At 62.7% G+C, this 25,829-nt stretch overlaps 1 protein-coding gene across 7 annotated transcripts in view; it reads right to left on the bottom strand.

Annotated features, from left to right (window-relative positions):
- Window positions 1-290: 290 nt before the first annotated feature.
- The window catches only part of SBF1 (SET binding factor 1), a 92,814-nt gene continuing 67,275 nt past the window's right edge, over window positions 291-25,829 (bottom strand). For 2 of the 7 annotated variants that reach the window (XM_064142811.1, XM_064142810.1), the window contains 23 exons: window positions 25,015-25,187; window positions 24,841-24,914; window positions 24,248-24,443; window positions 23,456-23,583; window positions 22,058-22,233; window positions 18,376-18,515; window positions 17,184-17,391; window positions 15,137-15,333; window positions 14,374-14,511; window positions 13,388-13,480; window positions 12,166-12,243; window positions 10,754-10,938; window positions 10,023-10,199; window positions 8,783-8,884; window positions 8,279-8,464; window positions 8,037-8,163; window positions 7,285-7,415; window positions 5,551-5,781; window positions 4,964-5,074; window positions 4,623-4,834; window positions 3,747-3,834; window positions 2,631-2,762; window positions 291-1,912 (listed from right to left, as the gene is read on the bottom strand). In XM_064142811.1, coding sequence (XP_063998881.1) covers window positions 1,814-1,912; window positions 2,631-2,762; window positions 3,747-3,834; window positions 4,623-4,834; window positions 4,964-5,074; window positions 5,551-5,781; window positions 7,285-7,415; window positions 8,037-8,163; window positions 8,279-8,464; window positions 8,783-8,884; window positions 10,023-10,199; window positions 10,754-10,938; window positions 12,166-12,243; window positions 13,388-13,480; window positions 14,374-14,511; window positions 15,137-15,333; window positions 17,184-17,391; window positions 18,376-18,515; window positions 22,058-22,233; window positions 23,456-23,583; window positions 24,248-24,443; window positions 24,841-24,914; window positions 25,015-25,187 — 3,382 coding nt within the window. In that variant the 3' untranslated portion in view covers window positions 291-1,813. The remainder of the gene's footprint in view (window positions 1,913-2,630; window positions 2,763-3,746; window positions 3,835-4,622; window positions 4,835-4,963; window positions 5,075-5,550; window positions 5,782-7,284; window positions 7,416-8,036; window positions 8,164-8,278; window positions 8,465-8,782; window positions 8,885-10,022; window positions 10,200-10,753; window positions 10,939-12,165; window positions 12,244-13,387; window positions 13,481-14,373; window positions 14,512-15,136; window positions 15,334-17,183; window positions 17,392-18,375; window positions 18,516-22,057; window positions 22,234-23,455; window positions 23,584-24,247; window positions 24,444-24,840; window positions 24,915-25,014; window positions 25,188-25,829) is intronic. The other 5 variants (XM_064142816.1, XM_064142813.1, XM_064142817.1 and 2 more) reach the window with 3 other exon arrangements.

Genomic DNA, 25,829 nt, shown 5'->3' with positions numbered 1-25,829 from the left:
GGCAGTGGCAGGGCAGGGCAGTGCAGGGGAGGGCAGTGCCGGGGCAGGGCAGTGCCGGGGCAGGGCAGGGCAGGGCAGTGGCAGGGCAGGGCAGTGGCAGGGCAGTGCCAGGGCGGGGCAGGGCAGTGGCAGGGCGGGGCAGGGCAGTGGCAGGGCAGGGCAGGGCAGTGGCAGTGGCAGGGCAGTGCCAGGGCAGTGGCAGGGCAGGGCAGTGCAGGGCAGGGCAGTGCCGGGGCAGGGCAGTGCCAGGGCAGGGCAGTGCCAGGGCGGGGCAGTGCAGCAGCCGCAGCTGTCCGGAGTTTTTTATTAAAGCGTTAGTCTCTCTGTATAGAATTTAACCCTTTCCTCTCTAGGCACAATACAATACAAGGGCTCGGGGGGGGTGGACACAATGTACAAGAGCTTCCATCATCTACAGCTGCTTCAGGTAGCACCACCCAACGCCCCTCCTGGGGTCCCACCAAGTGCCACCTGCCACAGCTGGAACCCTTGGGTGAAACCAAGCAAAGGGTGGGGGAGTGAGGTGGGTTCAGGGGAGGGGTTTAAGACTGTACAAAGATCTCTGCAGTATAACATTGTCCTCCTTAAAAACAAGGGGGGGGAGAAGCTGGAGCTGGGGTGGGATGGACACCCTGGGGCATCCTGGAGGGGATGGGGGGACAACCCCCCCTGCTCCAGGGACAGTGCAGGGGGTGGGGGGTGAGGTGCTGCAGGAGCTGGCTCTGTACCGAGAGATTCCCACACCCCCACACCAGGCCCCTGCGTGGTGAGCAAGGGGCTGAGAGGGGAGGGTGGGCACATGTAGAGCGCCCCTCGCCTCCCCCCCACCCCAGCGTGGGTCAGTGGTAGGGAGGGGAGCAATGGGGAGAGGTGCAGTGGAGGTCTGTGGGGGGGGTGTGACCTGTGCAAAGAGAGCAGGTGGCACCTGCCACTGCTGCTGTGCCCAGCCCTTGGAGACACCCAGCAGGACTGGGGGTGGGGCAGGGCAGTCTCACTGTGTCCCTCCCCACCCCACCACCACGGCCAGGGGGACAGAGGGCAGGAACCCAGGGCACCCAGACTGGCACCTCCCATGGGAGGTGTGCCCACCACCCTATGCCACCTTTGTCACTTGGCAGCAGAGTGGCCAGGGCCATGTTTCCTCCTGAGCTACAAAGCCTGAGGTGCCACCTGCCACCCTCCTTGGGCAGTTAGGTGGCAGTGTCCCCAGGTTCCTGAAGGACTGGCACATGCTGTCCCTCAGGGCAGGGTGGTCCCAGTGCCCCAGCTGGGTTCCAGCAGTGCCACCACCCTGAGCTGCAGCAGCACAGCCCTGGTGCTGCCCTTGGGTCACCTGCTGCCCCACAGGGTGGTGGGGAGCAGGGCTGGTTGTGCCCCCCCCAGCAGGGGCTTTGGCAGCCCTGGTGGGCCAAGGGAGGTGGCAGCCCCTGCGGTCTCCAGCAGCTTGGGGTTGGGTGCAGGGGGGGACACCCTGGCACCTTCTGCAGACAGGGCAGGTGGGGACGTGGAGGACACACTACTGACAGGGCTCAGACAGGACGAGGGGACAAGGGTGGGGGAGCGACTCCTGCCGGCCCCACCAGCCTGCTGCGAGGTGAGGAGCTCCTGCACCGCAGTCCTACCACCGTGCCACGCGTTGGTCCTGCCCCGCCGCCCGGCGCCGGGCTCGCAGCGGGTGGCAAGGAAGAGCTGCCCCTCGGCATCCTCCCGCTTCTCGTCAGTCCCAGCCCGGGCGAGCACAGCAGCTGGGCAGCCGCCGCGGGGCCAGGCCCGCAGCTGCCGGCGCCCGGCTCGGGAGGCTCCGGGGCTCTGCTCAGGCGTCGGACAAGCAGCTCTGGATGCGGTCGATCCACTGCTGCGCCACCTGCACGTCCTGGGCGCAGAAGTTGTAAACGCGTTTCGTGGTCTTCAGCTGCAGCGGGAGGACAGAGGAGCTGAGGGGGCACGGCTGGGGGCACCCCCACCCAGGGGCATCATTGGCCCTGCCAGGGCAGCCCCCCGCTGCTGTCAGCAGTGACAGCTCCAACTAGCGCAGCTCGTTCAGGGCCTCACCCAGCCTGACCCTGGAAGGTCTCCAGGGATGGGGCTGCTACCACCCCCCCTCCCTGGGCACCCACCTCCAGCGTTCCACCACCCTCACGGCGAAGAACTTCTTCTCAGGGCCAGCCTCAGCCTGTGTTTGTGTAGCCAGCTGGGGTTGGGCTCTGCTGCCAGGCAGCCAGGGACAGAACAAGGGGACACAGCCTGAAGCTGTGCCAGGGCAGGTCTAGGCTGGATGTGAGGAGGAAGTTGTTGGCAGAGAGTGATTGGCATTGGAGGTGGAGTGGCCGTGCCTGGAGGTGTTGCAGCCAAGCCTGGCTGGGACACTTAGTGCCATGGGCTGGGTGCTTGGGCAGGGCTGGTGCTGGGCTGGGTGAGCTTGGAGGGCTCTGCCAACCTGCTTGGCTCTGTGATTCAACCAAACCCTTCTCTAGCTTCAAACCACTGCCCCAAGCCCTTCTGGAAGTCCCTCCCCAGCTTCCCTGCAGGTCTCCTTCAGCTACTGAAAGGCCACCAGAAGGTGCCCCCGGAGCCCTCCCTTGTGCAGGCTCCAGCCCTCCCCCCAGCGGGCTGCTGGCTCCCACACTCACGTCAAAGAAAGCTTTCTCATCCACCGTCTTGGGCGCGCCCATGGTGGGGGCCCCCGGGGTGATGGACTCCACCTCGGCCAGGTCGATGACTCCTTTGCACTCTGTGTCCATCCTGCTGTCGTAGTACCGCAGCTGTGGGGACAAGCCCAGCGTGGGGAGGAGGGGAAGGGACCTCTGGAGCTCCTCCAGTCCACCCTCCCTGCCCCAGCAGGGCACCTACAGCAGCTTGCACCCACAACGGCCAGGTGGGGTTGGAAGCTCTCCAGACAAGGAGGCTCCACAACCTCTGTGGGCAGTGTGCTGCAGCCAACAAGCTGCTCCTGCTGGAACCTGCTGGGTTCCAAATGCTGCCCTCTGTGCCCTTGTCCTGTCACTGGGTACCACTGGCAAGAGTCTGGCTCCAGCCTCTCGGCCCCCACAGAGCCTTTAGCTCTTGCTGAGCGCTGAGCAGGTCCTCTCCCAGGCTGCTCTTCTCCAGGCTCAACAGCCCCAGGGCCAGCAGGACAAGGGAGGTTCTTCTGCCCCTGTGCTCAGCACTGCTCAGGCCACCCCTGCAGTGCTGTGTCCAGTTCTGGGCTCCTCCATTGCAGAGATGTTGCAGTACTGGAAGGTGTCCACAGGAGGGCGACAAAGCTGTGAGGGGCCTGGAGCAGAGCCCTGTGAGGAGAGGCTGAGGGAGCTGGGGGTGTGCAGCCTGCAGCAGAGGAGGCTCAGGGCAGAGCTCATTGCTGCCTGCAACTGCCTGCTACTGAGCAGATCCCCTCTCAGGCTGCTCTTCTCCTGGCTCAACAGCCCCAGGGCCCTTGAACTGTTCCTCACAAGATCTCCAGCCCCTTCTCCTGACCTCAGCATCTTCCCAGCCTCCACTGGGCTCTCTCCAGTAGCTCCCAGTGTCATGCACTGGGGAGCTCAGACCTGGACCCAGTTCTCCAGCTGTGCCTTCCCTATGCCAGAGTAGAGGGACAACAGAAGCTCCCTTGCCCTGCTGGCCACACTCTTCTCCGTGTCCCCCCGGAGACCCTTGGCCTTCTTCCCCCCCGCCCCGCCCTGTAGCAGAGCTGCCAGGGGGGACAGAAGGCTGCAGGCCAAGGCCTGGCTCTGCCCAGCAGCCAGTACCTGGTGTTTGGTTTTGTCCAGCACGAACCAGCGAGGCTTCCACGGCTTCATGAAGGCTCCTTTCTTGTAGAGAGAGCCCTCGTAGGACCTGCAGGGACCAGGCAGGGTTAGGCTGGCAAGGAGACAGGGGCTGAAGGTCAGCTGAGGCACCCCAGTGTCACTGGGCACGAGAAGATGTTGGGGTGCACACCCTGCAGAACCCCAACAACTTCTTCACCACTCAGAGACACCCAGACTGGGTTTGGCTTGGAAGAGACTCTGTGATCAGAGTCCAGCCTGACCCAGCACTGCCAGGGCACCACCAAACCATGGCTCTAGAGATGGGGACTCCACCACTGTCCTGGGTGGCATGGACCAGGCCTGGACAACTCCCAAGGGGCAGAAATTGTTCCTCATGGCCAATGTGAACCTCGCCTGGGGCAACTTGAGGTCATTTCCTCCTGTCCCATTGCCTGGGGGACCTTGATGGCCACCTGGCTGCAGGCTCCTTCACAGCATTTGTAGAGAGCCAGAGTCATGGCCTGGCTTGGGCTGAAGGGACCTTCCCAGCTCATCCAACTGCCCTGCAGCCAGCAGGGACAGCTGCAACGGGAGCAGGCTGCTCAGAGCCCCGAACAACCTGGCCTGGAGTGGCTGCAGGGAAGGGGCATCCACCACCTCCCTGGGCTAAGTGCCCCTCTTCCAGCTTCAGCCCTTCTCCTGTCCCAGCAGGCCTGGCTCCAAAGGGCCTCTGCAGCCTCCCTCCAGACCCTCTGAGCAGGGAAAGGCCACCAGAAGGTCTCTCCGGAGCCTCCTCCAGGCTGACGATCCCCAACCGCCCGGGGCTGGGCTCCAGCGCCCCCTGCCCAGGCCTCCCACCCCCGCCCCGGGCCCTGCCTGTTCTCGCTCTCGGCCATCTGGAAGTGGCTGTAGAGGGTGGAGGTGCTCCTGCGGCCGCCCTGCCTGCCGCTGGAGGGGGTGGAGGTGCTGCTGGTGTCGCTGTCCAGGCTGAGGTTCAGGCTGGAGCCCACTCCGCTCTCCTGCAGGTAGACTCCCAGGGAGCGCCGGTGGTGGGACAGGCCAGAGGACATCAGCAGGGAGCTGGGGGTCTGCGGGGAGCAGGGGACACGGCGTGAGGAGGAGGAGGAGGAGCCCCACGGGCACGACTCCAGCTCCTCTCCCGGCCCCAAAGCCTGCTTGGCCCGGGGCAGGTGAAGCAGCTGCGTGGCTCAGCCTACCCTGCTGCCCTCCTGCCGCGCCTCCGTGCGCTGCGACGCCTTCACCTTGTCCCACGTCTCCTTCCAGCGCTCCGGCACCTGCCCCAGCTCCACCTCCAGGCTCTGCAGCTCCTGCCCAGGCCATGCGACCGTCAGCCCAGCAGGGGGCAGCACCCATGGAACCAGCACCCCTGGCCCAGGGGTCAACCAGCTCCAGCCACCTGTCCCACCCCTGGGGACACCATCAGGGACCCAAACCCAGCAGCAGTGTGGTGATGGTGCCAGCTCCAGCCACCTGCCCCACCCCTGGGGACACCATCAGGGACCCAAACCCAGCAGCAGTGTGGTGATGGTGCCAGCTCCAGCCACCTGTCCCACCCCTGGGGACACCATCAGGGACCCAAACCCAGCAGCAGTGTGGTGATGGTGCCAGCTCCAGCCATGTGTCCCACCCCTGGGGACACCATCAGGGACCCAAACCCAGAAGCTCTGGGTGCCAATGGTGCCAACTCCAAGCAGCTGCCCAGGCATGCAGGGGGCAGGGTGGCAGCCCCGGGACCCCCGCCCCACGGGTGAGGTGGTGCTGGTGCCCCAGCAGCCGGGCTGACCTCCAGCAGCCTGGAGATGGCGTCGGGCTCCAGGCGGCGGCGGCTGTCGTAGCAGGGCCAGATGATCTTGCGCTTGGTCTGAGGGGCGCTGGTGTCCTGCCTGTCCTCCTCCACTGGCTCCACCTGCCCCTGACTCAGCTCCCAGTCGTAGGAAGGGCCCTCAGAAAGGGTCTCCTCTGTGTAGTAGTCCCACACCTTCAGGTTGGAGATGTTGCTGTACGGCCTCAGCACCTGCAGGGGGGCAGGAAAGGGAAGCATCCGCGGGGCTGGAGCAGAAGGGACATCGCAAGGTCACCCAGTCCCAGCCCTGCAGCCAGCAGGGACAGCTGCAGCTAGAGCAGGCTGCTCAGAGCCACAAACGACCTGACCTGGGATGGTTCTTCTGTTGCTGGCTGCCTGGCAGCAGAGCCCAACCCCACCTGGCTACAGCTTCCCTGCAGGCAATGAGCTCTGCCCTGAGCCTCCTCTGCTGCAGGCTGCACCCCCCCAGCTCCCTCAGCCTCTCCTCCCAGGGCTCTGCTCCAGGCCCCTCACAGCTTTGTCGCCCTCCTGTGGACACCTTCCAGTACTGCAACATCTCTGCAATGGAGCAGCCCAGAACTGGACACAGCACTGCAGGGGTGGCCTGAGCAGTGCTGAGCACAGGGGCAGAAGAACCTCCCTTGTCCTGCTGCCCACACTGCTCCTGAGCCAGCCCAGGATGCCACTGGCTCTGCTGCCCACCTGGGCACTGCTGCCTCAGCTTCAGCTCCTCTCTGCCTGTACCAAGAAGGGAAGCTGCTGCTGCTTCCTCTCCCCCAGATGTCCCCAGCTTGTGGTAGTGAAGAGCCCAAAACAAGACCCTGGCAGGTCCAGCCTAGGGTCTCCCAAGCCTCTGCAGCCTGATCCATTTCTCCCAGCTCCTCAGGGCTGTGGAGTTGCTGGGGTCATCTCCAGGTGGCAGAGAACATCTCCTGGGCCCTGCTGTGGCAGGCAGGGAAGGGCACCCAGGGGAGCAAACACCAGGAGCAAGCAGAACCTGGAGTGCCCCCAGAAATCACCAACTCAGGGGATTACAGGATGGGTAGGGAGAGACCTGGAAGGTGATGGGGCCCAACCCTGAGCCCAGCCCTGCCAGGGCACCTCCGCACCACGGCCCTCAGCACCACATCACAGCTCTGAAACCCCTCCTGGGATGGGGACTCCACCACTGCCCTGGGCAGCCTGGGCCAGGTCTGGACAACTCTCAAGGGGTAGAAATTGTTCCTCATGGCCAACCTGAACCTCTCCTGGGGCAACCTGAGGCCCTTACCTCTCATCCTGTCACTTGACAGAAGACCCTGAAGCCCACTTGGCTCCCAGCTCCTTTCAGGGAGTTGCAGAGAGCCAGAAAGTCTCTTCTCAACCTCCTTTTCTCCAGGCTCAGCAACCCCAGGTCCCTCAGCTGCTCCTCACAAGTTCTCCAGACCCTTCTCCTCCTCCAGACCCTTCCCCAGCCTTGCTGCCCTTCTCCAGACCTGCTCCAGCCCCTCAATGTCCTTCTTGCAGTGAGGGCCCCAAAACTGACCCCAGGATTCCAGCTGTGGTCTCCCCAGTAGCCAGCCCAGGGGAGACAATCCCTGCCCTGCTGCTGCTGGCCACAGCATCGCTGATCCAAGCCAGGCTGCTGGGGGCAGCCCCTGGCTCATGCCCAGCTGCTGCTGCCCAACGCCCTGCCCCCAGGCCCTGCTGCAGCTGGCAGCTGCAGGCTCTCACCTCGCCGTCCTCGGGGGCATACATGTAGTTGAAGAAGACAGGAGCCTTCTTGTTCAGCCGCTCGATGTACTCCCAGATGGACTTGCAGACCTGCTGGCCCTTCTTCTCCCCCTTCTCCTCGTACAGCAGCCCTGGCCAGGACACCAGCGCAGAGGGGCAGTTAGAGAAGGGCCTGGGCAGGGGTTGGGGGCAGCTGCTGGCAAGGGTGCCAGTGGGTACCACCCTGGAAAAGGTTAACCCCTCCAGGGGGTGCTCTGACCTGACCCCAGCTCCTCCTGACTGCTCCCTGGGGATGCTCTGACCTGATCCCAGCTCCTCCTGACTGTTCCCTGGGGATGCTCTGACCTGATCCCAGCTCCTCCTGACTGCTCCCTGGGGATGCTCTGACCTGACTCCAGCTCCTCCTCTGGACACCTTTCAGCACCTCAACATCTCTCTTCACCAGGCTGCACACCCACAACTGCCCCAGCCTCTCCTCAGCCTGGCCATGAGGAGGAAGTTGCTGAGCAGGAGAGTGGTGAGAGGCTGGAATGGGTTGCCCAGGGAGGGGGTTGAGGCCCCATGGCTGGAGGTGTTTGAGGCCAGGCTGGCTGAGGCTGTGTGCAGCCTGCTCTAGGGTAGGGTGTGCCAGGGCATGGCAGGGGGGTTGGCACTGGCTGCTCCTGTGGTGCCTTCCATCCCTGGCTGTCTCTATGGCTCAGGGTGCCCGCCAGGCTGTGCTGGGGAGCCAGCCCAGCCCCGCGGGGCCTCACCCAGCTCGATGCGCTCGTAGTCGGAGTCCAGCAGGAAGGTGCGGAAGCGGTTGGAGATGTAGTGGTAGCTGAGGAACTTCAGGTAGTACTGGCTGAACTCAAACTCCATGGGGAACTGCAGGTGGATCTGCAAGGGGCGGGCGGTGAGGCGCCCGGGGAGCCGCGGCGGGCAGGGGCTGGGGGGCACGGCCGGGCCGTGGCGGGCAGTGCCAGGGGGCCGCGGCGGGCTCCACGCGGCTCACCTGGTGGACGCAGTCGAGGAACTGGAGGAAGATGGGGGCGAAGCCGCTGCTCTGCCCCGCCAGCGTCTGCGCGCCGCGCTGGCTGAAGCGGTGCCCGAAGGACAGCCACTCCTTCTCCACCAGCAGCCGGAACCCCTCCAGCGTGCGGTAGTAGGGGTCCGACAGCAGCTGCACCAGCGACACCACCTGCCAGGGCGGCCGCGGGATGAGCCGCCCGTGGGGGAACAGCCACGGCTAAGGTGGCTGGGCACAGGCAGAGGTGGCTGGGCACGGGCAGAGGAGGCTGGGTAAGGGCAGAGGAGGCTGGGCACGGGCAGAGGAGGCTGGGCACGGGCAGAGGAGGCTGGGCACGGGCAGAGGTGGTTTGGCACAGGTAGAGGTGGTTGGCTATGGGTAGAGGTGGCTGGCCACAGATGTGGTCAGCCACAGGTGGAGGTGGTTGGTGGCAGACAGATGTGGCTGGCTGTGGGCAGATGTGGTGCTGGGTGGCTGCAGTGCTCCTACCTGTGTGGTGATGTCCCAGCCATCCTCCAGGCTGACAAGCACAGAGGAGCCTGTGTCCAGGAGCTCCACCACCAACACTGAGATCTGCAGGATCTTGTGGATCTGCCAAAGCAAGGGTTGAGAGTTACTCCTTGGGTGGAAGTTGTGACCTGCTCTCCTGGCAGTGGGTGAATCCCAGCATGGTGGGGTGGGAAGGGACCTCTGGATCTCTTCCAGTCCAACCACCCTGCTCCAGCAGGGTCACCCACAGCAGCTTGCCCAGGATCGCAATGGCCAGGTGGGGTTGGAATCCTTTCCATGCCCCTCACCAGACCCTTGGCTTTCTTGGCCACCAGGGCACACAGCTGGCTCATGGTGACCTTGTTGTCCCCCAGCACTCCCAGGTCCTTCTCCATGGAGCTGCTTCCCAGCAGGTCTCTGCCCACCTGTACTGCTGCAGGAGGTTGCTCCTCCCCAGGGGCAGGACCCTGCACTTGCTCTGGTTGAACACCATGAGGTTCCCCTGCCCCAGTTCCCCAGCCTGGCCAGGTCTGGCTGGGGCCACTGACCTGATGAGGTACCAACCACTCTCCCCAGTTCAGTGGCCCTGGACCAACCCTCTACAACATCCTGCAGGCTGCATCCTGCTTCCCCAGCCGGACACCGATGGTTCGAGTCCAGAGCCACCAAGCTCCACCGTGCCCAGAGCCACCAAGCAGGACTCCAGATTGTTCCATCCTTGTCCCTCACACCAACCTTGCTCCCCACCAAGCTCCACCAAGCCCAGAGCCACCAGAGCCACCAAGCAGGACTCCAGATTGTTCCTTCATCGTCCCTCACACCAACCTTGCTCCCCACCAAGCTCCACCAAGCCCAGAGCCACCAGAGCCACCAAGCAGGACTCCAGATTGTTCCTTCATCGTCCCTCACACCAACCTTGCTCCCCACCAAGCTCCACCATGCCCAGAGCCACCAGAGCCACCAAGCAGGACTCCAGATTGTTCCTTCCTCATCCCTCACACCAACCTTGCTCCCCACCAAGCTCCACCATGCCCAGAGCCACCAAGCAGGACTCCAGATTGTTCCATCCTTGTCCCTCGCACCAACCTTGCTCCCTTGGTGTGCCCCACCCCAAAGCAAACCTCTGGAGGCGGCCCCCAGGCCCCCACTGTCACTCTGCTGAGCTAGGAGCAGGTGTCCTTCCACCCCATCCAAGCATGAGCCACAGCAGGGTCCCAGCAGCCTCTGGGTGACAACTGACCTGAGACAGCCACTCGGACTCCTCCAAGGACCTCAGGTAGGCCAGGCTGGGCTCCGTGGAGGGGCAGCCAGGCACACAGGCCTTCATCAGCTTCTTGAAGCTGGCCTTCACCTGCCTGACGTCGAACACCTCGATGGGCACCACCTCCCAGTGCTGCAGTGGGTCTGGCTTCACGCCCTGGGGCAGGAGGAGACCAGTAACAGCCCAAACAGACCCACAGCACCCAGCAGCTGCACCCAAACCATCAGGGGCTGCCCCTCCCCTGCCAAGCAGGCCCTGGCCATCACCACCACCACCACACCACTGTCATGGTGGTCTCCACCACGTTGTGGAAGGCCAATAGGCCTACCAGATGTGCTGGCTTGCCCCACCCTCCTGCTGATGGGGGAAGCAAGGGCAGGAGGAAAGCAAAGGCTTGGGCCATTGTGTCCCCTCCCAGGGTGATAAACAGGGACCCACAGGTGCTAGGGACTTGCTGGTGCCTTGCCCACATAAGGGTGAGCAAGCCCTGGGTCACCTACTATGGTCAGTTTGGCAAATGCCATCTGGGTGGTGACTCTGTGTGGCCAGAGGAGCCTCTGCCCTTGGGCAAGGCACAGAAACGGAGCTGAGCTGCAGTGAATGGCACCACACAGGCGCCGCGGGACGGTGGCAGCAGCAGGGGGGGGCAGGAGCAGAGGGGTGGCAGCAGCAGGGGGGGCAGGAGCAGGGGCTGCCAGGGCTGCGGGTACCTTCAGCTGGGACTTGTCCCCGATGATGTAGAGCGAGGCGCGGTGCGGGCGCAGCAGGGCGGGCTCGGCGGCGGTGCCGTTGTGCGGCGCTGCCAGCAGGTCCTTGCCGGCCAGGCGGGAGCCGATGTCCACGCTGAGGGCGTAGCCGCTGCCGCGGCCGCTGGCGCGGATGCTGCCCCACTTCCCTGCAAGAGGCCGGCACAGGCTCTGCGGCTGCGCCCCGGGCACGCCGCCTGCCGCCCCCCGCGCAGCGCCCCGCGGAACATGCTGGCAGCGTGCGGGGAGCAGCCCTGCCTGGGCTCCTTCTCCTTGCTGGGCGCTCTGGGACCTGCTGCCTGGCGGACACGGAGGCAGACTCCGCGGCTCGGCAACCTGCGCGACCACAGCGCCCCATGCCTGCGCCCACGCCACCAGGAGCTGCCCCTTCCCTGCCACCCACACCCTAGCCCTGGCCACATCACCACCACAGCATCACCATCATCATGGTGACACCATCGCCACTGCCACCGCCATCACCACTATCATCATCTCCACCATCACCACCACCATAACGACTGACACCATCACCACCACCACCATCATGATGGTGACACTATAACCACCATCATCATCACCACCATCACCATGATAGTTACACCACCACTGTCACCTCCAGCACCACCATCATGATAGCTACACCATCACCACCATCATGACTGCCACTACCATCACCACCACAAACACCATCATGACTGCCACTATCATCATCATCACTATCACTATCATCACCATCACCACCACCATCATCATGATGGTGACACCATCACTACCACCATCATCACCATGACAGTTACACCACCACTGTCATCATCACCACCAGCACCATCATGTTACAACATCACCACCATTATCATCATCATCATCACCACCAGCATCATCATGTTACAACATCACCACCATTATCATCATCATCATCATCACCACCAGCACCATCATGTTACAACATCACCACCATTATCATCATCATCATCACAGTTACACCACCGCCATCATCACCATCTCCACTATCCCCATGACAGTTACACCACCATCATCACCACCACCAGCAGCACTTTCACCATGCCAGTTACAGCACCACCATCACCACCACCTCTACCACCATCATCATGATGGTGACCCCACCCCCACTCCCTAACAAGCCACAGCAGTCGCAGAAGGAGCCCAAAGCAAAGCTGCTAGGAAGTTGTGGAGGTGCTGGGGCCAGGCCTGGCACTCAGCACAGCCACCAGGAGCTGGCCCGAGCCAGGGCCATGCTGGCAGGGCCGTTAGTGGGCTGAGGTGGGTGTTACTGGGAGGTTAGTGGTGGGGCTGGTGGAGCCTGCATGTCTGGTGGCACAGGTGAGGTTAGCACTGCAGTGGGGGTGGCACTGTACCTCGGGGGGGGTCCCGGCCCTTTGGAGACACGCACTTGGGAGTGGACAGGGTGATGACCCGAGCTCGGTGAGCGAGCCCTGGGGGCACAGGAGGAGACAACTCAGCAGGGACACCAGGGCTGGGGGCCTTGAGGGACAGCAGCCTCAGCAGGGACACCAGGCTGAGGAGGACAACCAGGGTGGGCCCAAGGCGGGATGAGACCTCAGAGGGCACACCAGGGTGAGATGGATACCAGGACCCAAGGTGGGATGAGAGCAATCTCAGAGGGGACATCAGGGTGAGATGGACACCAGGCTGAGGGAGACCCAAGGTGGGATGACAACAACCTCAGAGGGGACACCAGGTTGAGGGGGACCCAAGGTGGGATGAGAGCAACCTCAGAGGGGACACCAGGTTGAGGGAGACCAAAGGTTTAGGTGGACCTAAGGTGAGATGAAAGCAGCCTCAAGGTGGAGACCAGGTAGAGACCTCAGCCCATGGGGTCCATTCTCACCTGGGTCCAAGCTGGTCCCATGGTGGGATAAGGGCAACCTCGGGGAGGACACCAGGCTGACGGGGACACCAGGTTGAGGTGGACCCAAGATGGGATGAGAGCAACCTCAAGGTGGATACCAGGTAGACCTCAGCCCATGGGGTCCATTCTCACCTTGGGCCAAGCTGGTCCCATGGTGGGATAAGAGGAACCTCAGAGAGGTGGGCACCAGGTTGAATTGGACACCAGGCTGAGGTGGATCCAAGGAGGGATGAGAGCAACCTTGGAGGGGACACCAGGGGCGAGGTGGACCCAAGATACAGTGAGAGCAATCTCCAAGAGGACACCAGAGGGAGGTGGACACCAGGCTGAGGGAGACCCAAGGTGGAATGAGAGCAACCTCATGGGGAACACCAGGCTGAGGGAGATCCAAGGTGGGATAAGAGCAACCTCAAGCTGGACACCGAGACTGAGGTGGAGCCAAGGTGGAGCGAGGCATGTGGCCAGGTGAGACGGAACCATGGATGATGATGATGATGATGATGATGATGATGGGTGGGATGGAGGAGATGTCTTTGGAAGGTGCTGCAGTGGTGGCTCCCTCCCCCTCCTGCTGCTGCCCCAAGGCTGGAGAGCTCTGGGGCTGGAGCGTGGTGGAAGCATCTACTCTACAAGGCCCAGGGCTCTGGCGGGGTGGGGAGGTCTCGGGCAGAGCCCCTGGAGGCAGCTGTGCCCTGCCAGGTCCTCACCTCCACGGCCAATCGTGCTGGGCCCATCGTCCTTCCCTCCCATCACCTGCTTCATCAGGGATCCCAGCTTGGGCTGCCTCCTGTCGGACACATCTGCGGCACCAGCACAAGGTCAGCGCTGCTCCTGCCACCGGGACCTCCCCACAGCCCCCCAGCAGGGGCAGGAAGGGACCACAAAGGACAGAGAGGGAAAGCAGCAGCAAGCAGCAGAACCCAGGGCTGGGAGCAGGTCAGTGTGCAGGAGACACCTTCCAGCTGGAGCCATGGCGAGAAGGTAGTTAAGGAGAGAGGAGTTGACCCTCCCAGGTGGGCATCACCCAAGCACCAGCAGCTCCCTGCTCTGAGGTTCTGCCACCACAGCAGGTCACCCTCTGCCCCCCACCCTCCTTCAGCTGCAGCTCTAGAGATGTCCCTCAGCATCGAGGGAGAGGCTCTGCAGGGCCTGGGGCAAGTCCTCTCCTCCTCTGGCTGTGGTGAGCACCTGTCTGGGTTCCTCCCTGGTCCTTCTTGGACAGTGGTCACCTCCACAGCAGGGATGGGATGGGATGGGATGGATGGGATGGGATGGCATGGATGGGGTGGATGGCATGGATGGGGTGGGATGGCATGGATGGGGTGGAGGCAGAGGCTTACCAAGGCTTCCAGCAGACCCCAAGCAGGGATGGTGCTGGCACCACAGCCCACGAGGTGCATCCCAGCCAGAGCCAAGGCCAGCCTGCAGCTCCCAGTGCCTGCAGTCCCAGGGCCATTGGGTTTCCCAAATCCCACCCACTGCCCCCCACCCATGGAGACCCAGCCAGGGCTGGAGCTCTGGAGAGCACCTCCAGAAGGTTCTGCTGCCTCCTCCAGAGGGGAGAACCAGGGAGGGCAGCCCAAGCCGTGAGCTGATGGACCACAGATGCCACAGTGGCTGGCTGCTGGGCCACCACCAGCCCTCCTGCACCCTGCCATGATGCCCCCAGCCCACCCTGGAGGCAGCTCCTCACCTGTGCTGCTCATGTGGGCCGAGGTGAAGCCGCTCAAGGTGTTGCGCCCACCGGCGTCGGCGTAGTGAGGCATGGAGTTGATGACAGCCTGCAGGTACTTCTCCTGCTCCAGGCTGGTGGAGTCTGTCTGGGAGGGGCCTGGGGGGCACACAACCACCAGCTACACCCCTCTGCCCCACCAGCAGACTCAAGGAGGGGTCTTGAAGGCCACCAGCACATCCAAGGTGGGGTCTGAAGGCCATCCCCAGAGCCAAGGCAGGGTCTGAAGGCCATGCCCGGAGCCAAGCTGGGGTCTGAAGGCCATGCCCGGAGCTAAGGCAGGGTCTGAAGGCCATGCCCAGAGCCAAGGCAGGGTCTGGAGGCCATGCCCGGAGCCAAGCTGGGGTCTGAAGGCCACACCCAGAGCTAAGGCAGGGTCTGAAGGCCATCCCCAGAGCCAAGGCAGGGTCTGGAGGCCATGCCCGGAGCCAAGCTGGGGTCTGGAGGCCATGCCCAGAGCCAAGGCAGGGTCTGAAGGCCATGCCCAGAGCCAAGGCAGGGTCTGAAGGCCATGCCCAGAGCCAAGGCAGGGTCTGAAGGCCATCCCCAGGACTAAGGCAGGGTCTGGAGGCCATGCCCGGAGCCAAGGCAGGGTCTGAAGGCCATGCCCGGAGCCAAGGCAGGGTCTGAAGGCCATGCCCGGAGCCAAGGCAGGGTCTGGAGGCCATGCCCGGAGCCAAGGCAGGTGAGGGCAGGGTGCAGCGTGGGAGGGGGCGGCAGGTACCTGGGCTGGGAGCGTTCTGGGACTTGAAGAGCCCCACCACGCCCTTGCCGTGCAGCCCCCCCGAGCGCAGCAGCACGGCCTTGGTGCGGGCGCTGCGCCAGCACACCACGGGGAAGCGGCTCTGGCGGTAGCAGCGCGAGATGCGCTGGATGGTGTTGTCCTGGATGCTCTGCGGCACGATCAGCAGCCCCGGGTAGCTGTGGGGACACAGAGCAGCAGCCTCAGCCCCGGCAGCACGGAGCCCTGCGGCGGGCTCAGGGCTCCGCAGCGCCAGCGGCAGGCAGCAGCGCTGCCAGGCACCGGCGAAGCGCAGCCCTCGGCACCGCCGCTGCGGCACTGCCACGCAGCCCGCCGGGGACAGGGCTCCAGCGCCGCCCGGGGCGGCCTCTGCAGGCATGGACGACCCTCAAGGGGCAGAAATTGCTCCTCACGGCAGAGCTGAAGCTCCCCTGGGGCAACCTGAGGCCATTTCCTCGTCCTCCATCGCTTGGGAGAAGACCTCACAACTTCTCCAGACCCTTCCCCAGCTTCGTTGCCCTTCTCTGGACCTGCTCCAGCCCCACAAAGTCCTTCTTGGAGTGAGGGGCCCAAAACTGACCTCAGGATTCCAGCTGTGGCCTCCCCAGTGCCCAGCACAGGGAGAACAATCCCTGCCCTGCTCCTGCTGGCCACAGGCTGCTGGTGGCCTTCTCGGCCCCCTGGGCACACCCTGCCTCACCCCCAGCTGCTGTCACCAGCCCCACCGTGTCCTCTTCCACTCTTTCCAGCCTCTCTGCCTCACACCTGGATCCTCCATGGGGTTGGTGTGACCCAAGAACAGGACCCAGCAGTTGGCTTTGGTGATGCTCGTTCCACTGGCCTCAGCCCATGGATCCAGGCTGGCCAGAGACCCCTGCAGATCCTCCAACCCCCCAGCAGATAAACATCCCACCCAGCTTGGTGCTGCCTTCAGACACATGGAGGTTGCTCTCATCCAGGTTACGGATGAAGACATTGAGCAGAACTCGTCCTAGATCCCAGGTCCCAGGTCCCAGGCTGGCCAGAGGCCTCTGCAGATCCTCCAACTCTCCTGCAGATCAACATCCCACCCAACTTGGTGCTGCCTTCAAGCCCATGGAGGTTGCCCTGCATGTTCCCATCCAGGTTATGAAGACACTGAGCAAAACAGGTGCCAGGGTGGCCAGAGGCCTGTGCAGACTGTGGCAAGCCTGCAGTAGAGAGCAGAGTAGGTGGTAGAGTGATAGAATCAGTCAGGGCTGGAAGGGACCCCAAGGAGCAGACAGTGCCAACCCCCCTGCCATGCCCAGGGACACCCTACCCTAGAGCAGGCTGCACACAGCCTCAGCCAGCCTGGCCTCAAACACCTCCAGCCATGGGGCCTCAACCACCTCCCTGGGCAACCCATTCCAGCCTCTCACCACTCTCCTGCTCAACAACTTCCTCCTCACCTCCAGCCTCACTCTCCCCACCTCCACCTTTGCTCCATTCCCCCCACTCCTGACACTCCCTCACAGCCTCAAAAGTCCCTCCCCAGCTTTTTTGTAGCCCCCTTCAGACCCTGGCAGGCCACAAGAAGGTCACCTGGGAGCCTCCTCTGCTGCAGCCTGCACAGCCCCAACTCTTTCAGGCTGTGCTCACAGCAGAGCTGCTGCAGCCTCTCAGCATCCTCCTGGCCCTGCTCTGGACACTCTCCAGCATCTCCACAGCCCTCTTGTCCCAGGGGCTCCAGAACTGGATGCAGGACTCCAGCTGGGGTCTCAGCAGAGCACAGCAGAGGGACAGAATCCCCTCCCTGGCCCTGCTGGCCACACTGCTGCTGCTGCAGCCCAGGCTCTGCTTGGCTTTCTGGGCTGCAAGTGCACACTGCTGGCTCCTGCTCAGCTTCTCCTCCAGCAGCACCCCCAAGTGCCTCTGCTCAGGGCTGCTCTCCAGCCTGGCACTGCCCAGCCTGCATTGGTGCTTGGCATTGCCTCCACCCAGCTGCAGGGCCTTGCCCCTGGTCCTGCTGCAGCTGCTGAGGCTGGGCTGTGCCCGGGGGGCAGCTCACCTGCGGCAGATGGCGTACATGCGGTTGACGGTGGAGATGCGGAAGGGCTCGCTCTTGGAGCGCGTCAGGCTGCTGCTCAGGGTGCCCAGCCCCAGGCGCTGGTAGTCCTTGCAGCAGGCCCGCTCCACCAGGTGGTTGATGGTCATCTTGTCTGAAGGCCTGATGGTGGTGCTGGGGGTCAAAGTGCTTCTGTCCATCTCTTCCGACACTGCGGAGAGGGCAAAGGGAGCCTGGGCTCGGGTGGAGGTTCCCAGGGGCTGGAGGCTGCTCTGGGCCAGCAGAGAGGGCTCGAGGCAGGAGCAACCTCCCACCACCTTCAGCTGAGGAGCTCAGCTGCTCCCCCGCAGGGCTGGGCTTCAGAACTTGGGGTGAGAGCTTCTACTTGAGGGGCTAAAGGGACCAGAAGTCAAGCACTGGGTCCTGCTGTTAGAGCTGATGGTGCAACTCATCAGCAGAGCCAAGGAGGGGTCCACAGCCCATCAGCAGAGCCAAGGAGGGGCCCACAGCCCATCAGCAGAGCCAAGGAGGGGCCCACAGCCCATCAGCAGAGCCAAGGAGGGGCCCACAGCCCATCAGCAGAGCCAAGGAGGGGCCCACAGCCCATCAGCAGAGCCAAGGAGGGGCCCACAGCCCAACAGCAGAGCCAAGGAGGAGACCACAGCCCAACAGCAGAGCCAAGGAGGGGTCCACAGCCCAACAGCAGAGCCAAGGAGGGGTCCACAGCCCAACAGCAGAGCCAAGGAGGGGCCCACAGCCCAACAGCAGAGCCAAGGAGGGGTCCACAGCCCAACAGCAGAGCCAAGGAGGAGACCACAGCCCATCAGCAGAGCCAAGGAGGAGACCACAGCCCATCAGCAGAGCCAAGGAGGAGACCACAGCCCATCAGCAGAGCCATGGAGGGGTCCACAGCCCAACAGCAGAGCCAAGGAGGGGTCCACAGCCCAACAGCAGAGCCAAGGAGGAGACCACAGCCCATCAGCAGAGCCAAGGAGGAGACCACAGCCCATCAGCAGAGCCAAGGAGGAGACCACAGCCCAACAGCAGAGCCAAGGAGGAGACCACAGCCCATCAGCAGAGCCAAGGAGGGGGCTGAATATCATCACCAAGCCCACAGAGAGGTCCACAGCCCACCAGCAGAGCCAAGAAGCTGCCCCCCAGAGCTTCCCTGCCCTCTGCTGCAGGCTCTGCCAACCTGAGATCTCATCCTCGTTGTCCTCTGGGAAGTGCTGGCTGCCCCTCTGGTCCCAGGTGGGGGGGGTGTACTTCTTCCTGGTCACGTACTGCCGCCCGATGGTCTTCTTGGCGTTCTTCACCAGGTTCTTGGACAGGGTCCTGCAACCAGAGCGCAGCTTGGGGCCAGCAGCTCCCAGCCTTGAGCCACCACGGCCCCAGAAGAGAAGAAGCCTCTCCAGAGATGCCCAACCTCAGTCACACCCAGAGCAAAGCAGAGACAGGAGTGTGTCCCCCACCACCGCCGCAGGGAAGGTGGCACCTGCTGGTTCTTCAGCTCTAGGAGGGCACCGCGACAGAGGTTTGTCTTCTCTGGGAGGACCCAGGTGCCCAGGGAGGCTGGATGGGGCAGTCAGGTTGAGCAGGTGCCCCAGGCTCCAAACCTAAGGGGACATCAGCCTTGTCCTGGCCTCTAGAGCCATCATCTCCATACTGGACCTCCCATCAGCTTGTCCCTTGAGTGGGAGGTGAGCTCCAGCTCATGACAAGGGCTTGGGGACCCACCACAGCCAGCCCAGCTTGGACACTGCCCCTTGGCTGAGGGACAGAAGGTGACCTGCTTGATTCCACCTAAGGGGCAGACGCCACCAGGGCAGCCCAGGGAGAGGAGAAGACCTCCCGAAACCCAGAGGCTAGCAGGCTGCACGACCAGACCAGGCTCCACATGCTGGAGCTCCAGAAGGAGGCAGGAAGGGTCTGCTGAGAGCAGCACCTCTTGCTCCTCAGCGGTCTGGCGAGATGCAGGGCCAAGAGGGGCACGCTGAGAAGAGCTGAGCTGCCCATCAGCCAGGGCAGGGCTCCTCCCAGCAGGACACCTACGTGGTGCAGACTCCTGGAACCCCAACCTTCCCAGGGTGGGGGAGCCCAGGAAGTGCCTCAACCTGCTTTGGCAAGCAGCTGGGGGAGGAACCCAACTGCCCCTGCATCTGGCAAGGCCAGGCAGGCCCTGGGCTGGAGGAAGAACATCACTGGGGACGTGCCTGGGTCTGGAGCTGAGGACCAGGGGGAGAAGCCCTGCAGATAGTGTGGGGCACTGGGAGCCAACTTGGAGAAGGTGACAAAGGCCACCTCAGGAGACTCAGGGTCCTGAGAGGTCTCTGGAAGTTAGTGGCAGAAGCTCATCTGCCTCAGCAGGTCCTGAGATCCAGCAGAGCACCAAGAAGCCCCTTGGGTGGGTGACCAAGTGGCAGAGCGCGGTGCTATGACAGCGACAGCACTGCCCCAGCCCTGACCCTCACACCAGCAGCCTCGGAAGAGGGTGGGATGTCCCCAGGAGAGAAGCCCCCAGAGGCCAGGTTGGACATGCAGAGCAAGTGAGAAGAAAGCCTGGGAGCAGTGAAGGCTGAGCCAAGGTCACCAGGCAAGCTCCCACCCAAGGCTGAAGGCATCTTACGTGGTTGAGTGGCCAAGGTGCCCAAGGGACAGGACCCCCACTGTCAGGCCCTGGAAGATATCGGTCACCTGCTGGGAGCTGAGTCACAAAGAGACATGGGACAGAAGCTTAGGGGACACCAAGCACGGACACAGCAGCCACCAGAGCCCAGCTTGACCCAGCCCCAAGCTGGTTGCAGGCCAGCAGCACGTGGAGAACTTGGCTGCTGTCCCACAGCGCTCCCCCTCCTCCGGCCTGGCACAGGCTGCCCTCTGCTGCCCACCAGGACCTCTCCTAGGAGAAGCTGCTCCCAAGGACCAAAGGATGGGTCAAGAGGAACCCTGAAAGGAGCTTGGAGCCAGGTGGCCATCCAGGTCTTCTCCCAGGTGATGGGACAAGAGGAGATGGCCTCAAGTTGCCCCAGGGGAGGTTCAGGTTGGCCATGAGGAACAATTTCTGCCCCTTGAGGGTTGTCCAGGGCTGGCCCAGGCTGCCCAGTGCTGCAGTCCCCATCCCCAGAGGGGTTTGAAAGCTGTGGTGCTGAGGGCCATGGGGTGGTGGTGCCCTGGCAGTGCTGGCATAAGGCTTGAACTGGGTGGTCTTAAAGGTCTTCTCCAGCCAAATCCATGCTGTGACTCACACAAGCCCAGCATGGTGGGGTGGGAAGGGACCTCTGGAGCCCACCCAGTCCAACCCTTCTGCTCCAGCAGGGGCACCCACAGCAGCTTGCACAGCATCACAGTGGCCAGGTGGGGCTGGAAGCTCTCCAGACAAGGAGGCTCCACAACCTCTGTGGGCAGCCTGCTGCAGGGTTCCACCACCCTCAGTGCCAACAAGTCACTCCTGCTGGAGCCTGCTGGGTTCCAGCTGGTGCCCTTTGTGCCCTTGTCCTGCCCCTGGGCACCACTGACAAGGGTCTGGCTCCATCCCTGGAGGGGTTTCAAAGCTGTGCTGCTGAGGGCCATGGGTTGGTGGTGTCCTGGCAGTGCTGGCTCAGTGCTTGGACCTGATGATCTTTAAAGGTCTCTCTCAACCAAACCCTTCTCTGGTCCCAGACCTCCTTGGGGCTTGCATCATTTTGGCCCAAGCAGCAGGACCTGGGGTGCTGCTGGAGCTTCACCCTGCAGCCCCAGGCTGACCTGTCCTCTGGGTGGGGTTAGGAGACTGCTACCTGTGCAGCAGGTCCCACCTCAAAGCCAAGTGGAGACGTCTGAGCAACGCAGGCTCAGGAACCTGAGCTCCAGCTCAGGAGCCTGTGGCCCAGCTCCTCTCCAGTGCTCAGTGGTGGCAGCAGCTGTCTCCAGTGACCTCACCCAAGATCTGGATGAAGGGATGGAAGGCAACACCATGTTGGGTGAGCTGCTGGAGGGCTGGAGGGTCTACAGAGGGGTCTGAGGAGGCTGGATCCAGTGGAATGAGGGTCACCAAGGAGGACAACTGCTCTGTCCCACTCTTGGGTCACACCAACCCCATGAAAGCTCCAGGTTGGAGGCAGAACAGCTGAAATGGATGGGGAATGACCTGGTGGGGCTGGTGACAGCAGCTGGGGATGAGGCAGGGTATGTCCAGATGGCCAAGAAGGTCACCTGCAGCCTGGCTTGGATCAGCAATGGTCAGCAGGAGAAGACTGGGACTTCCCCCCTGGAATTGGGCACTGGCAAGGCCACAGCTGGAATCCTGGGGTCAGTTTTGGGCCCCTCACTCCAAGAAGGACATTAAGGGTCTGGAGAAGGTCTAGAGAAGGGCAACAAAGCTGGGGAAGGGTCTGGAGAAGTTGTGAAGAGCAGCTGAGGGACCTGGAGGTGTTGAGCCTGGAGGAAAGGAGGCTGAGGGGAGACCTTCTGGCTCTGTACAGCTCCCTGAAAGGAGGCTGGAGCCAGGTGGGCATCAAGATCTTCTCCCAAGTGGTGGAACAAGAGGAAATGGCCTCAGATTGTCCTAGGGGAGGTTCAGGTTGGCCACGAGGAACAATTTCTGCCACCTGAGGGTAGTGCACGCCCGGCCCAGGCTGCCCAGGGCAGCAGAGGAGTCCCCAGCCCTGGAGGGGTTTTCAAAGCCCTGGAGCCATGGTGCTGAGGGCCACGGTTTGGTGGTGCCCTGGCACTGCTGGGGCAACCTTTGCCCTGCACTCTCCCAGAGCCCTGTCCCACCTGGGTGACCTCTGCGAGTGCCTCCAGCTCAGCAGCTCCCCTGGAGAAGAAGACCCTGCAAGTGCCCCAACAGTTTGCAAGCAGAGCTGAGGAGCTGGGGCAGTCCCCAGGGCGCCAGGTACCTGAGGGAAGGGTTCTTCTCCTTGGCCTTGGGCTGCATGGCCTGCTTGGGGGACTGGCCCACGGTGAAGGCGAAGGTGCCGCGCACGTGCTGGGGGTAGCGCAGCTTGTGCAGGTGCTTGCGGAAGACCTCGGCGCTGTCCGACGCCACCTCCTCGTCGAAGGCGATCTTCAGGAGCTGCGGGGGAGAGGAGCACAGGCTGCAGGCTCAGGGGGCCTCAGCAGCAGGCCCCTCGGACTCACTTGGCTCTGCTCAGGCCACAGCCTCAGTGTTGCGTCCAGCTTTGGGCACCGCAACACAAGAGAGAGGTGGAGGAGCCGGAGGGAGGGCAGAGGGCAACGGAGCTTAGACTCACAGAGCCAAGCAGGTTGGCAGAGCCCTCCAAGCTCACCCAGCCCTGCCCAGCACCAGCCCTGCCCAAGCACCCAGACCATGGCACTAAGTGCCCCAGCCACGCTTGGCTGCAACACCTCCAGGCACAGCCACTCCACCACCTCCCTGGGCAGCCCATTCCAATGCCAATCACTCTCTCTGACAACTTCCTCCTCACATCCAGCCTAGACCTGCCCTGGCACAGCTTCAGCCTCTGGCCCCTTCTTCTGTTGCTGCTTGCCTGGCAGCAGAGCCCAACCCCACCTGGCTACAGCCTCCCTGCAGGCAGCTGCAGGCAGCAATGAGCTCTGCCCTGAGCCTCCTCTGCTGCAGGCTGCACCCCCCCAGCTCCCTCAGCCTCTCCTCACAGGGCTCTGCTCCAGGCCCCTCCCCAGCCTTGCTGCCCTGCTCCAAACACCTTCCAGCACCTCAACAGCTCTCTGCAATGGAGGAGCTCAGAACTGGACACAGCACTCCAGGGGTGGCCTGAGCAGTGCTGAGCACAGGGGCACAAGAACCTCCCTTGTCCTGCTGCCCACACTGCTCCTGAGCCAGCCCAGGATGCCATTGGCTCTGCTGCCCACCTGGGCACTGCTGCCTCAGCTTCAGCTCCTCTCTGCCACCACCCCTAGGCCCTCTGCCTCCCTGCTCTCAGCCACTCTGGCCCCAGCCTGCAGTGCTGCTTGGGGTTGTTGTGGCCAAAGTGCAGAACCCTGCATGTTGCTGGGAAGCTGGGGAAGTGACTGGAGAATCAATTTGATGAGGAGCAACTGAGATGACAAGCAAGAGGTTGCTGCTGTGGACAACAGGACTGCAAGTGGAGGACCTTCCCTGTGAGGCCCAGCTGAGGGAGCTGGGGTTGGTCAGCTTGGAGAAGAGAAGGCTCCAAGCAGACCTTCTGGTGGTCTTTCAGGACTTAAAAGGGGGCTACAGGAAAGCTGAAGTCAAGAACATGTAATGACATGACAAGGTTCATCACCTTTGAAGGCCAGGGCCAGGAGCAGCTGCCAGGCTGCAGTGTGCTCACCTGGAATGTGCAGGAGCGGAGCTGCAGGCCCTCCTGGATGAACTGATCCACCTGGGCCTGGACGCTGATCTTCTTCTCTTTGGTCAGCGAGGCGATGGGGAAGGATCTGATCACCACCTGCTCCCCCACTGCCACAGGGATGGCAACAGGTTAGCCACAGCAGGGCACACTGCACTGCCCCTGCTGCCTTCACCAGCTCTGCTGAACAGCCCCTGCTGGCACTGGCAGCAACCATCTCTTGTGGCACTGGCAGCAACCACCTCTTGTTTGTGGCACTGGCAGCAACCACTTCTTGTTTGTGGCACTGGCAGCAACCACCTCTTGTTTGTGGCACTGGCAGCAACCACTTCTTGTTTGTGGCACTGGCAGCAACCACCAAGCTTGTGATGGCTGCAGCGACCCCCAGCAGCACCAGGACCTGGTGTAGCTTTGGCTACCTGAGGCACCACAAGAAGCTCAGGTCCCAACCCGAGGCCTTATCAGGAAGAAGTTCTCCTTATCAAGGATGGAGCCAGGTGGGGGTTGGTCTCTTCTCCCAAGGCACAAGGGACAGGACAAGAGGACACAGCCTCAGTTTGCCCCAGTGGAGCTTGAGGCTAGGGCGGGAGGTGCAACTTCTCCTCCCTGAGGGTCACCCAGGCCTGGCCCAGGCAGCAGTGGTGGAGTCTCCATCACTGGGGCCGCTCCTGCAGTGAGCTGAGCAGCACCAGCTGCTGGGGGCGAGCTCCTGGCCACCCCCTCCCCACGCCCCCTCCTGGAGCCTGGAGCCGTGGGGCAGCAGCAGGCCCTTACCCAGCGGGTCGGTGGGCGTCCCCTTGAAGATGATGCGGTAGGTGGTGAGGAAGATGGCTCCCTCTGCAGGGAGCAGGGGGGGGCCCCCCACGCTGCCCCCCGCAGCCTCCTCCCGGCCGTCGGGCAGCAGGTACACACGCAGCCCCTCCAGCACACACTCCTCACCCGCCAGCAGGCTGGGCCGCAGCAGCTTGGGCTGCAGGGAGACACAAACACAGCTTCAGGGCCCTGGCAGGGCTGGAAGGGGCCTTGATAAACCCCAGCAGCACCAGCACCTGGTGCAGCTCTGGCTGCCTGAGGCACCCCAAGAAGGTCAGGTCCATGCTGAGGGTGGAAGGGGTCTCGAGAGGCCCCAGTAACACCAGCACCTGGTGCAGCTCTGGCTACCTGAGGCACCATAAGCTCAGGTCCATGCTGAGGCTGAAAGGGGTCTTGATAAAACCCAGCAACCCCAGGACCTGGTGCAGCTTTGGCTATGGGAAGGCACCACAGAAGGTCAGGTCCATGCTGAGGGTGGAAGGGGTCTCGAGAGGCCCCCAGCAAGCCCAGGACCAGGAGCAGCAGGTGAGATGCATAGCAGGTGAGATGCATACCTTCTGGATGGGAGGAAGCCTCTTGCTCTCCCTGTGGACAGCATCCAAGGTCTCTATGTGCATCTGCACGATGTCTGTGGACAGAGAGGCAGCTGCAGAGGAGAGGCTCCCCCCCAGCTGCCCCTGCCCAGCTGGCCTGCAGGGACCCCCCGGGGGAGCCCCAGGAAGCCCTACCAGGGATCATGACGTGCAGCCCCTTCAGGTGCTCGTTGGTGACGCCACTCTCGGTGCAGACCTTGTCCACGAAGCGGTTGATGAACCTCACCACGTAGTTGGCCACGTCCGAGCTCTCGGCGTCCTCGAAGCCGCTCTCCGTGTCGTAGCTCTCGGCCACGCTGCCGGCGATGCTGCCGCCCGGCGGTGGGAAACGGCACACAGCACAGGGGCACGGACACAGCATCACAGCCACGGCCATGGAGCCAGGGAGCAGTCGCAGCATCAGAGTCACAGAGTCACAGTCATAGAATGACAGTCACAGAGTGATAGAGTCACAGAATCAGAGTCATAGAATGATAGAGTCACAGCGTGATAGAGTCACAGAATCACAGAGTCAGAGAGTCATAGAATGACAGTCACAGAGTGATAGAGTGATAGAGTCATAGAATGACAGTCACAGAGTGATAGAGTCATAGAATAATAGAGTCAGAGAGTGATAGAGTCACAGAATCAGAGTCATGGAGTCATAGAATGATTGAGTCACAGAGTGAGAGTCACAGAATCAGAGTCATAGTCATAGAATTAGAGTCACAGAATGAGAGAGTCATAGAATCAGTCATAGAGTCATAGAATGATAGTCACAGAGTCATAGTCACAGAATCACAGTCACAGAGTGATAGAGTCATAGAATCAGTCATAGAGTCATAGAATGATAGTCACAGAGTCATAGTCACAGAATCACAGTCACAGAGTGATAGAGTCATAGAATCAGTCATAGAGTCATAGAATGATAGAGTCACAGAGTGATAGAGTCAGTGATAGAGTCATAGAAT

Source organism: Pogoniulus pusillus, chromosome 4 (assembly GCF_015220805.1).
Source record: "Pogoniulus pusillus isolate bPogPus1 chromosome 4, bPogPus1.pri, whole genome shotgun sequence".
Taxonomy (NCBI): Eukaryota; Metazoa; Chordata; class Aves; order Piciformes; family Lybiidae; genus Pogoniulus; species Pogoniulus pusillus.
Note: the sequence above shows the minus strand (reverse complement) of the source record. Positions and strands in the feature narration are given on the sequence as shown.